Source organism: Triticum aestivum, chromosome 6B (assembly GCF_018294505.1).
Source record: "Triticum aestivum cultivar Chinese Spring chromosome 6B, IWGSC CS RefSeq v2.1, whole genome shotgun sequence".
In the NCBI taxonomy this organism is placed as follows: Eukaryota; Viridiplantae; Streptophyta; class Magnoliopsida; order Poales; family Poaceae; genus Triticum; species Triticum aestivum.
In genome coordinates, this window is record NC_057810.1 from 136,164,317 (window position 1) to 136,176,840 (window position 12,524).

The 12,524-nt window shown below is 45.1% G+C and overlaps 1 protein-coding gene across 3 annotated transcripts; it reads left to right on the forward strand.

Moving 5' to 3' along the window:
* The first annotated feature begins 3,081 nt into the window (after positions 1 to 3,081).
* Positions 3,082 to 8,530, forward strand: LOC123136171 (uncharacterized). Of its 3 annotated transcripts, none has more exons than XM_044555491.1 (2): positions 3,082 to 4,460; positions 8,199 to 8,530. In XM_044555491.1, the coding sequence occupies exons 1-2, from the start codon at positions 3,237 to 3,239 to the stop codon at positions 8,202 to 8,204; spliced, it is 1,230 nt and encodes a 409-aa protein (XP_044411426.1). In that variant the 5' UTR covers positions 3,082 to 3,236; the 3' UTR covers positions 8,205 to 8,530. The 3 variants fall into 3 exon arrangements, with proteins under 3 accessions (XP_044411426.1, XP_044411425.1, XP_044411424.1); XM_044555490.1 differs by lacking the exon at positions 8,199 to 8,530 and adding an exon at positions 5,851 to 8,192 and having other exon boundaries at positions 3,083 to 4,555; XM_044555489.1 differs by having other exon boundaries at positions 3,085 to 4,555.
* Positions 8,531 to 12,524: the final 3,994 nt, after the last annotated feature.

The following is a 12,524-nucleotide window of genomic DNA, read 5'->3' on the forward strand; positions in this document are numbered from 1 at the left end:
AGCCATTGTGAAGCTATGTGCATTCCTCAATGCAATATCTCAGAAGGTGATCGATCCAGAAATCGTACCAAGGCTAAGGAGTGATGTGGTGCAATGTCTTGTCAGTTTCGATCTGGTGTTCCCACCATCCTTCTTCAATATCATGATGCACGTCCTAGTTCATCTAGTCGACGAGATTGTCATTCTGGGGCCCGTATTTCTATACAATATGTTCCCCTTTGAGAGGTTCATGGGAGTCCTAAAGAAATATGTCCGTAACCGTGCTAGGCCAGAAGGAAGCATCTCCATGGGCCATCAAACAGAGGATGTCATTGGGTTTTGTGTTGACTTCATTCCTGACCTTAAGAAGATAGGTCTACCTAAATCGCGGTATGAGGGGAGACTGACTGGAAAAGGCATGCTTGGAGGGGACTCAATAATATGCAGGGACGGATATTCTTGGTCTCAAGCACACTACACAGTTCTACAGAACTCTACCTTGGTGACCCCGTATGTCGATGAACACAAGAACAGTCTGCGCTCCAAACACCCGGAGCAGTGCGACGACTGGATTACATGTGAACACATCAGGACTTTCAGCAGTTGGTTGGAAACACGTCTCAGAGGAGTACCTTGAGTTCTTCAATCAAAAGGCCCTCGATAAATTAACGGTCTTTTGCTACTGCCTGTAAGTACTATTTCTATCATTAAGTCTCTATATATAGCTCAGCTCTTTCATTGCATGTATTTATAATTAATTATCCTCACTATATTATGCAGATTGAAGATCGTCGAGTGCAGAAAACAAGAAATGTATGATATTGGGTTCATTAACACAAATATCATAGATGAATTTCTGGTTACAAAGAACGCCGAAGAGGCCGAGGCCAACTTGCTACAATCGTTGATCAAAAATCAAAACAAAGATTTAATACTCTTTCCTTACAACTTCGACTGAGTGTTACTGTCGTGTGCATATTCGGTTTCCCTTATTACTCGAGCGAGGTTATAGTAATTAATTGATGAGTTATGCATGCGTGCACAGCTTCCACTATGTTCTTCTGGAGATTAAGCTTGAGCAGGGACTAGTAACCGTCTTAGACTCGAGACGAAAAGATCCCGAAACCTATGCGGACATGACTAAAATGCTCAACAAGTAAGTTCAATCGATCATTATCACACCATATCGGCAACTTTTTGTTTATTTCCTGATATCTCAAGTAATAATTATTATTTTCTTTGTCTTACAGGGTTTGGAAACAGTTCACCGCAGAAGCTCCGGGACTGTTGAAGGAGCTGCGATATACATACCCGAAAGTAAGTACTACTAGCTAGCTAGTTGCGCGCATCTCCCGTTGATTCTATAGCTATACTTTCATCAATGCCATTTATAATGCTTCATTATCAGTTTGATTGACCTCTGTTTCTCGTAAAGTGCTCGTGGCAGGAATAAGAGAATGATTACTGTGGATACTACGTGTGCGAGTTCATCTACAACGCGACTAACAAAAATAAGCGGGGCTACTCTAAAAGACAATATGAAGTGCGTAAGCAATAATATTCACAATTTCATTTTATTACACCATCATTTCTGTTGATTTTCATTCATATATATGTATTAACCCCCTTCTTCAAATTAGACGTGGCAGATGCGGAATGAACTCCTACCACAAGATCGCATGAAAGCAATTCAAGAGGAATTGGCGGGATTCTTTCTTGACCACGTCATCAATAAAGTCGGAGAATACCATGTGGAAGTTGATTTCAATTGCTAGGGGATTGTAAGAAATCTTACATATTGTATATGTATGTAGCCAGTAGCGTCAGATAGATAATACGAAAACTTGTTGTTCAACCAATCTCTCGGAGAAGAAGAGGTCGATCGATCACTTCTCTCGGTATGCATGACGAACTTCTGTACTTAATGGCTTCCTTCATTTTCTTACTAGCTAGCGTGTCGAGGGCCTCTCTATGTATAATACGTAGCGTCGATCAAGTACAGACATAAGAGATGCCACCAACCGGGACCAAAGGCCCTCTTGTCTGGGCTCGGTGCATCGGCCACGTGGAGGCCCATCTGTCCCGGTTCGTGTTCGAACCGGGACTAAAGATCTAGGGCATTAGAAACGACCCTTTAGTCCCGGTTCAATAACCGGGACAAAAGGCCCTTACCAATCGGGGCGAATGGGGCTTTTTCTACTAGTATATGCAAATAGGTTACCATGTTTTTAGTAATTGTCATGCTACATCATACATCATAAGTGAGTGTCATGTCATGCTACACATGGGGCCGTTCTCCCGGGAGGATGGATGAGAGGGAACGTTTGCGTTGTTCGATTGGAATGGTCAATGGGAGTGAACCGTGCGCCCACGGGGATTATCACAATCAAGGTTACATGTACCATAGAGTGTTCCCTAAAAACGTTAATAGAAATGTCAGCTTCATAACATTTTTGTTAATTAAATATGAAAATTAAAAAAAAATATAGAAAAACTAGGCAAGGGTACTCATGGTGTTTCGTTCCTACCATTTTCCCCATTGATTTTGATAATAAACAAGTATATTTTGTTTGTATAAAATGTCTTCACTTCAAAAGTTTCCAAACCACAAGGATTTATTTATATCACGACGTTTCAAAAAGTACCTCATGTGGTCCGCTAGATCAAGATCAAACGGTCCGCGTCCTTTCTTGTTCCCGCTTCATCTTCTTCCTTCGGCGCACCCATGACTTGCTCAATATGGCTACGCTGGTGCTCTCTATCCCTTCCGCCTTTAGCTTAAATAAAGCATTCCCTCTAAACGCCTTGGATTATAACGGACACCCACCCTACCATCCCTAATCATAACCACTCACTCGCGTGAGCTTTTCATCTCCTCTCTCACGTTCACCACCGCGCTCTGCAGGTAACCGGCGGTTCTGCCTCAATCCAGACTCGCCTTGATCACTGCTGATGCGGCTGCCGCGCTAGCGGTGATGCTACCTTTAAATACCCATTTCTTTTGGTTATGCAACTTTTTTCGAGGAGTTCTATGATCGATTGTGTGCAACTATGCATACACTTGTAGTGTTAAATTAGACAAGATTATGCATAATCTATTGTCGCCGCTCGCTCAGTCACATCACAGGCTCACAGCACCCCAAGCTCACTGCTCCCTTCGAGTCGAAGGAAAAAAGAAACTCACTCCCCTGCCGACCAAAACCTAACCACCGATCCCCACCCTCTCCACCCTGCCGGCGGCCGAACGGCTGCCCGTCATGTCCTCGCCGGCGCCGCCAATTGCCCCGGCCATGGCCTCGCCGACGCCGCCAGTCGCCGAATGTCCGACACCGTCCTCGCTCCTGGCCCTTCCGGATGTGAACCTGGAGGATATATTCCTCCGCCTGCCCACACCGGCGGCGCTCGCCCGCGCCTCCCTCGCCTGCGCCGCCTTCCGCCGCATCATCACCGAGCGCTCTTTCCTCCGCCGCTTCCGCAAACTCCACCCGCCTCCCCTCCTCGGCATCATCGACGACGAAGGTGTCTTCGTGCCCACCGAGGCGCCCCACCCTTCCGCCCCGCTCTCCCGTGCTCTTGTCCAAGGGGCTGATTTCACCTACTCCTTCGTCCCAAAGCCACTCGGTAAAAATCACACAATCTGGTCTCCCTGCGACGTCCGCGACGGCCGCGTCCTCCTCGAGCACCGCCGGTCTGGAGCTCACACTTTCTTCACAGACCTGGCGGTGTGCGACCCCCTGTCGCGGAGGTACCTGCTGCTCCCACCCATTCCTGAGGATATGACGATCGAGCAAGAGCGCCTCGATGAATTGCGGCATTTCCTCATTCCCATTCGCGAGAATGAAGATGAGACATCGCTCAAGGTGATCTGTCTGGCATATTACAGAAGCAAGTTGGTCACATTCATCTTCTCTTCTGTCACGGGACAATGGTGTATAGCTGCGACTACCAGCTGGAGTTCTTTGGGCGTAGTTGACCCCTTCAGGAGATTGTTCTCCTGTTTTAACTACTTTCGCGGCTGCTTCTACTGGTCCTTGGATTGGGAGCACAAGCTGCTTGTGCTGGACACACACAGGATGGCGTTTTCCACTCTCAGTATTCATCATCCTGCCTACTATATGAAGTTTATAGGTCAGCCTGAACACATCAGATGCATGCCTACTGTTGTCGAGGATAGAAAAGGAGCCCTTGAAGTGTTTAATCTTGTCGGTGATCCTTTTGAATCTACCCCGTTTGATCTCACCGGTGGTCCTTACAATCTTACCCCATTTTACATCTATCATACCTTTCGACAAAAAGGAGAATCTTCCAGTGAATGGCAGCTGTTAAATGTTATGGAGTTGCCTCGCGGATATTGTTATTATACTGTGGGTGCAGCTGAGGGGTTCTTATTCCTTGGAGCTGGAGGGATTGGGAAAACTCAGCCGGATGATTGGGGTGCAGATGTTTTTTCGCTGGAGGTCAAGACTTCTCAACTTAAGAAGGTCTGTAGAGCAACAAACGTCACTGTCTTTTGTTTTCAGTCTTACTTCGGCTTCCCACCATCATTGTCAACACCGAGTCTATGAACTACAAAGCGGTAAGCCTGCTGTCACACTTTTTATTCTGTTGGGGATTCTCTCATGTGAAATGGGAAGTGATAGGCTTAGTATTTATGAATTATGGTGCCTTGCTGTCCTAAGTTGTAATGTAGGAAGTTAATCACTCTATGCTTCTAGAAGTACTTTTCAAACTATGGAAGGTAGTCATGGTTTGTTTCTGTCCTGATTAACATTTCCATGTATCTGTACACGTAAAGAAAATAACTCACGTACTAGGAAAGTCATTTATCCTTGGTACTATTCTGGAATGTCCCACCATTCTATAAGTTTCAGCTATAATATTATCTTTGAAAACAAGAATAAAACTGGACATAATCTGGTAAGAGACATGCAACTGTTTAGTCATGTGTGGCGTTTTGGATACCGGGCTCCAGTGAGCCTGAATTTTCTTTAAAGGAAATGTCTTTTAAATATTATATGAATACATATACTTGTTCTCTATGGATCTGCAAAGTTTTATTAAGTAATACGATAATTTGTAGGATACAAAAAAAAAGACAAACTCCGGACCAAATACAACAAGAAAAAGACCTATGTTGATCTATGTATTCTTCTTGTTTATAAACCACATATAAAGATATATTTTGATGAAATTTGTGTGTACATACCACACACATATATATACACTTTTTTTCAGAATTTTTTGAGGTGCAGAAATAATGTTTTCCATATAAAAATATAAAGGGCACCCATTTTTTGGTGTTTAGTCCCACTTTTATCCGACAATGAGTGCCCATCACCATCAGCTGTGCAAAGTCTACTTAGGCTGTTTTAAAATCTGTCTTGCCTGGGTTTTCCCATCCAGATCCCCTGAGGTAAGCCAATTCATTTTGGTCCTTCCATTTGAGCTCCTCTGGTCAAGTGCTGGACCAAACTGGGTCTAATATTGCTGATCTTGGTGTCCAATTCAGCCTATTGAAGCTAATCTCATCCTTGATTAGAGCCTCTAGTCAATTCACCTTTTCTATAACATTAAGGTGACAACGGCCGCGGCGGCGGTTCTGCTGCTTGTGCTGGACACACACAGGATGGAGTTTTCCATTCTCAGTATTCATCCTGGCTACTAATGTTATAGAAAAGGCAATGTTCAGGATATCGGTAACTTGTAGCTGCTCGGTCGGGTGAGGAGTAGGGATTAATCAGGGAATCAGCCTATTAACTGAATTTATCGGTAACCCATTTATTCGTAGGTTAATTGGGGGCTATATCTATGTATCTTAGCTACAAAGGAACATGCAATGTACTAAATGCCCAAATATGCTATTGTACACAGGTGAATATCACCCTTTGTAAGTCATCAGGATCATACAAGACTCCAAACTCCCACCCTCATATCATCGAATTTCGCTTCAAAGATGGAGCATTTGCAGCACTAGAAGCAGCCACAGATTGCCACATATCAACAAACAGTCAAATACCCCACATTAGACAATAAGCAGCAGCAGCAGAATATAAGAAGCAGTAGTAGTAGCAGCAGCATATAGCACAGAGCAGGAGAAGGAGGGGCGGAGAGTTTGAGAAGACTCGGTGCGGCTGCTGCTTGGAGAGTGGGGTGGCGGCGGCTGCTCCAGCCTCCTCCAACGAGGGTTACTACTACGGGAGGGGAGGGGAGAGCGAGGAAGGAGGGAACAAGCTGTGACCTAAACACCCAGTTTTGGGGTAAAGGAGGGAATGAGCCAAAGTTTTGTGCCCAAATTTCTCTCTCCAGTTAATCGGCCCAGTGGGATAAATCGGCCTTATAGCCGATTAATCGGCCTGACAGCCAGTTAATTCGCTAGACCAGTTAACGCGAAGGATATGCTGTTATCGCATCCGTGACCTATGGAATCAGGATTAACTGGCCTATTAACTTAAATATCGGCTGATATTTTGAACAGTGAGAAAAGGTGAATTGGACACCCAAGACAACACCTTCATGAAGGGGACAACGGCGGCGTCACAGCGGGCGCCCTCTTCGTGAAGGTTTTGTCTTGGGTGGTCGCGGAAGTCCCCGGTGTTGAATGTGATGTTGGACGTTGTACTTGGTCTTTGGATGCTCCCCAGGGTGTGGGCATCCAGGGCTCAATGTATGACATCGCCCGCTTCCTCCAGGCCTTTCTCCTCCGTCCTTCGGCACGGTCGGGTCCGGCATCCCGCTTGCCTTCGGTCTGTGATGGAGTGGTGGCTGCGCGACGGAGGTTCCTTGTGTTGGTCGTGACACGGTCTGCGTGCCTTATGTCCCTTCTCTTTGCCTTTCGTTGCTTCAGTTTGGGCTAGGCGATTCTTTGGGATTTGTTGCCTGTGGTGTGGTGCCCCCTCCCCCTCTCTCTTCTTTGTTGTAACAGTTCTCTCCTACATATCAATGAAATGATACACAATTCTTTGCCTATTAAAAAATGTATCATGAAATATGAAATCTGATTCTTGAACTCAGTTTCCACTCCATTTTCAATGGAAGACTTGAGTTTCTGGTATTGTATTAACTTGAGAGCTGCCGCAAGTCATCAACTTTCTGAAATAGATGTGTGAAGAAATGCATTGGATGTCCTCCATTATAATAGGTGTATATGAAATTCCAACTTCATTGTATGTGCTTTATGCACATCATTAACCAGCAGAGCATATGCATATAAAATGTAGCATTGATATCAAGTTAGTTTTGTGATATTCTATTTCTTTAGGTGGATAGTCAATGGTCTAAGATTCTTGATGATTGCCCAGCCTATTAATTACACACATCCTCGAATTTTGCTTATATCCTTATTTCGTAATAATATTTTGATGACTAACTCCTAGTATTTGACTACATGAAACCTGTAAAGCATCTTTGTAGTTGTCAACGCTTGAACAAATTCTTGCACAAATAATGGATGGAGACTAGTCTAGATACCTATGTGGTCATAATATTACTTGTTACTGAGCTAAAATCTTAGTTCCTCTATATTTTACTCCGTCTTAGGCATTTATTTCTACCCAATGCCGTGATTCCAAGTTATTAGTCGTGGGCTTGATTTATTGGCTTGGTATGTTGTGGAGGAGACTTCTAATTTTGGCTTCACAAGTTTGAAATCTCATAGTGTGGCTGCTTAAAAATTGGCTATGTCTAGTACATATCTTTGGAAAGATATAGGAGGGGAAATGTCTTGGGCTTAGGCTTATGGTACAATTTTAGGTCTTAGTATTTTACACAATTCTTGAAGTGTAACATGTGCATCAGTTATTTATTGTTCTTAGCATTTTACACAATTCATGAAGCATAACATGTGCATCAGTTATTTATTGTTTGAGGGCATTGAGGCTCTATATTTACCATTCAAATGCTATGTAATTTTTTTTGTTCACTTTCTTCAAAACTGTACTTACATGTCCCTGAGACGATCCTGGAGCATGAATGGGAGTAGCTCATGTTGCCTTTTACTCTTAAGATGTACCATATTTCTCAATTTTGCACCTACTTTTTGATATTGTTCTCTTCCTAAACACTTGTAAAATGGCTCTGACACTTTCCAAGCAGGAATGAACAGCTTATGTCCCTCTAGTCTTATATCTTTACTGTACTTATCAATTTTGTGCAGATTCTTATCTTGAAACCGCAGAATCAAAGATTTTTTATAGCATTGTTGTAACTAAATACATATGCAGGGATGAGCTCACTTCGGTTTTGGAGGCTTTTATCTGGGCCATGCATCTGGGAATTGAAGGATGGTCAAGATGGTGCTGTGGATATGCTGGCTGGTTGTGCCATACTATTTATCAGAAAATAGTAATCTGTTAAGCGTATTTAAGCAGACACTTTCTATAACACTAGTGTGTAAGAGACATACTGTTGTGCCGGGAGAGTAGTCATTACCAATTGTGGTGGCTTTGTCTAGCAATAATTTGTCAGAGACACATTCTTGTTGTGCTGGGAGAATCGCCGCTTGTTGTTGTACTTAATCTGCTCAATAAGTTATGCCCTAGGGCATTTGGCCTGCTGTATGCTTTCTTTTTCCTTGGGCTGGTTGCCCACTGAGCCGTCTGCTGATTCAACATCCTGAAACAGCTAGTAGTTGTGTGTAGTCCAGTCTGTAATGTTAGGCTTTACTTTTGTTGTGGTCGTCTTACTTTTGTTATGATCTTACCCCGTTCTACATCTATCATACCTTTCAACAAAAGGGTAAAACCTTCCAGTGAATGGCACCTAGCTGTTAAGTGTTACAGGGTTGCATCACAGATACAGCTGACCATGTGTGCAGCTGAGGGATTCTTATTGCTTGCAGGGATTTGAGGAATTCAGTGGGACAAAAATGCAGCATAGGGGTTGCCTGATGATTGGGGTGCAGATGATTTTTTTCACTGGAGGTCAAGATTTCTGAGCTTAAGAAGGAATGCATTATCTTTGAAGAACAAGAGTTAAAACTAGACAAACAAAAATCAACAGGGAACCAATATGGTAAGGCATGCAGATGTTTTTTGTGTGTAAATTGCTTCAAACCTGTAATTACATGTCCCTGAGACTCTCCTGAAGCATGAGTGAGAGCAGCTCATGTGCCACTTACTCTCAAGCTATACGCAGTGATAAGCTCACTTCGCTTTTGGAGTCTCTTATTCGGGCCATGCATCTGATGCCTTTGAGGAGAATTGGAGGATGGTATAATGTGTCAAGTGTGTGTAGTGATGATCTATTTAGCGTTACGATCTTCTGAAATTTTCTCTTTTGTATACTCACTAATTACATAAATTAATTAGATCTCGTTTTTGAGCGTTGCCGTTGCCCTTTTTATGCTATAACCTCACCGACTTCGCTTCACATCCTTACCTCGAGCTTTCCTCATCATCTCCCTTGATGGTTCCCGTCCCTAACTAAAGCGGAGACTTAGCTAAGCATGGCATGCTCTGAACAAGGTCACTTTCTATAGCACTAATATGTAGGAGACATGTTGTTGTTTGTACTGGGAGATTGACCAATTGTGGTGACTTTGTCTAGCAATAATATGTTAGGTGTTACTTATGTTCCTTCTGGCCGGCTTTGGAACCTCTTTGTTCCTTGTGGTCGGCATTACTTTTGTATGATCTTACCCTGTTTTACATCTGTCATACCTTTCAACAAATGGGTGAACCTTCCATTTGTTTATGGGGCGCAGAGGTTAAGTGTTTGGGGTTGCCTCACGGATATTGCTTTTTAACTGGGGGTGCAGCAGAGGGATTCTTATTGCTCGGGGATTTAAGAAACTCAGTGGAATAAAAATGCACCAGAGCAGAGGGGTTGCCTGATGATCAGGGTGCAGGTGTTTTTTCATTGGAGGTCAAGACTTCTGAACTTAAGAAGGAATGCATTGCAGCCTGTTTCCGGTTGTACTTTGGCTTCACACCATCATTGTCAAAACCAAGTCTATGAACTACAAAGTGGTAAGATTGTTGTCATTGTATTTCTAATTCTGTTGGGGGTTCTTTCCTGTGCAGTGGGAAGTGGCAGACTTATATAGTTTGTTTTGATGAATTATTATGGTGCTTTGCTGTCTTCATTTGTAATGCAGAAAGTTAATCGCTCTATGCTACTGGAAGTGCTTGTCAAACTATAGATGGTAATGGAAGAGCCTATATGAATTTATCAAATTGTATGTTGGAGGAGAGTATGTGTTTATTGGAGCCACTCTCATAGAAAAGGTGAAAAAACTAGTTCATTGCATCCACTCTTAATCTTGTTGGGCATATGGGGCTTGCGCAATGCTAAACTGCTAGACAAATGCACCAGAGCATATGGAATACCACTCCTCCTCTATTCCCCTCCAGCCAGCACTTGCTCCAAAATGATGCCCCCAGGAGGGTGAACGACACCAAAGGCGCCGTCATCGTTCGATCTGGGAGACCCAAATCTAGGGTTTCCCCCAGAGCATACGAAGCCTGATGATGCAAACTGCAACGACGATGCCTCAACAAGGAAACGACATCGGAGTCGCCGCCATCATCTGCCATGACCGAAGTCGATGCGGTTTTCATCGGCACTCAAGCCACCAGTCCGTACGCCACTGGCATACCTAGTCCCTTCCACCTGAGCAAACTCCAAAGACGATGTCCTCAAAAGGACTACGATACAAAAGCACCGTCATCGGTCGATCCCAATGAGGCCTAGGGTTTCCCCTGGAGTTTCCCGCGGTGTCAAGGACCCAGACCAGGGTTGAATCCCGCGTGATCATAAGAACCCGTCGAGATCCGCTCAGTTGTCAACGGGCCGTACCCGCCACCACACCGTCTGCAACACAGTGACCATGTCAGTCACTGGACATCACAAACGCATCTAGCCACCAGCCACGCCCAGATCTGGCCGAGGCCAGCGACCCCAACCAGCGATCTACGCTGATACGTCTCCAACGTATCTTTTATGAAGTATTCATGTTGTTATATTATCATTCTTGAATGTTTTACAATTATTTTATAGCAAATTTATATCATTTTTTGGGACTAACTTATTGACTCAGTGCCTAGTGCCAATTGCTGTTTTTTGCTTGTTTTTTACATTGCAGGAAATCAATATCAAACAGAGTCCAAACACCGCGAAACTTTTTGTGGATTTTTTATGGACCAGAAGACATCCAAAGGGCCAAAGCAGCACTTGGAGGGTACCTCGAGGGGGGCACAACCCACCAGGACGCGCCTTTGGGCCTAGGCGCGCCCAGGTGGGTTGTGCCCACCTCGGTGGCCTCCCGCACCCCTTCTTCGCCCTATAAATTCCCAAATATTCCAAAAACCCTCGGGGTAACCCTAGATCAGAAATTCCGCCGCCGCAAGCCTCTTTATCCACGAAAACCAATCTAGACCCTGTTTCGGCACCCTGTCGAAGGGGGGAATCATCGCTGGTGGCCATCTTCATCATCCCGGCGGCCACCATGACGAGGAGGGAGTAGTTGTTGGGGAACTTAGTAATTTCAAAAAATTTCCTACGCACACGCAAGATCATGGTGATGGCATAGCAACGAGAGGGGAGAGTGTTCGTCCACGTACCCTCGTAGACCGTAAGCGGAAGTGTTAGCACAACGCAGTTGATGTAGTCGTACGTCTTCACGATCCGACCGATCCAAGCACCGAACGTACGGAGCCTCCGAGTTCAGCACACGTTCAGCTCGATGACGATCTCCGCCTCCGATCCAGCCGAGCTCCGGAGATGAGTTCCGTCAGCACGACGGCGTGGTGACGATGATGATGTTCTACCGGCGCAGGGCTTCGCCTAAACTCCGCGACGATATGACCGAGGTGGAATATGGTGGAGGGGGGCACCGCACACGGCTAAGGAACGATCCGTAGATCAACTTGTGTGTCTATGGGGTGCCCCCTTGCCCCCGTATATAAAGGAGCAAGGGGGGGAGGCCGGCCGGCCCTTGGGGCGCGCCAAGGAGGGGGGGAGTCCTCCTCCTAGTGGGAGTAGGACTCCCCTTTCCTAGTCCAACTAGGAAGGAGGAAGGGGGAAGGAAAGAGGGGGAGAGGGAGAGGGAAAGAGGGGCCGCGCCCCCCTCCCCTAGTCCAAGTCGGACTCCCCTTGGGAGGGGGCGCGCCACCTCCTGGGCTGCTGCCCTCTCTCTCCCCTCAGGCCCACTAAGGCCCAATACTTCCCCGGGGGGTTCCGGTAACCCCTCCGGCACTTCGGTTTTCTCCGAAATGACCCGGAACACTTCCGGTGTCCGAATATAGTCGTCCAATATATCAATCTTTATGTCTCGACCATTTCGAGACTTCTCGTCATGTCCATGATCACATCCGGGACTCCGAACAAACTTCAGTACATCAAAACTTATAAACTCATAATAAAACTGTCATCGTAACGTTAAGCGTGCGGACCCTACGGGTTCGAGAACTATGTAGACATGACCTAGAACCATTCTCGGTCAATAACCAATAGCGGGACCTGGATGCCCATATTGGTTCCTACATATTCTACGAAGACCTTTATCGGTCAAACCGCATAACAACATACGTTGTTCCCTTTGTCATCGG

Excerpts from the sequence above, each read along its gene's own strand:
- LOC123136171 (XM_044555490.1), top strand. The coding sequence starts at position 3,237 with ATGTCCTCGCCGGCGCCGCCAATTGCCCCGGCCATGGCCTCGCCGACG.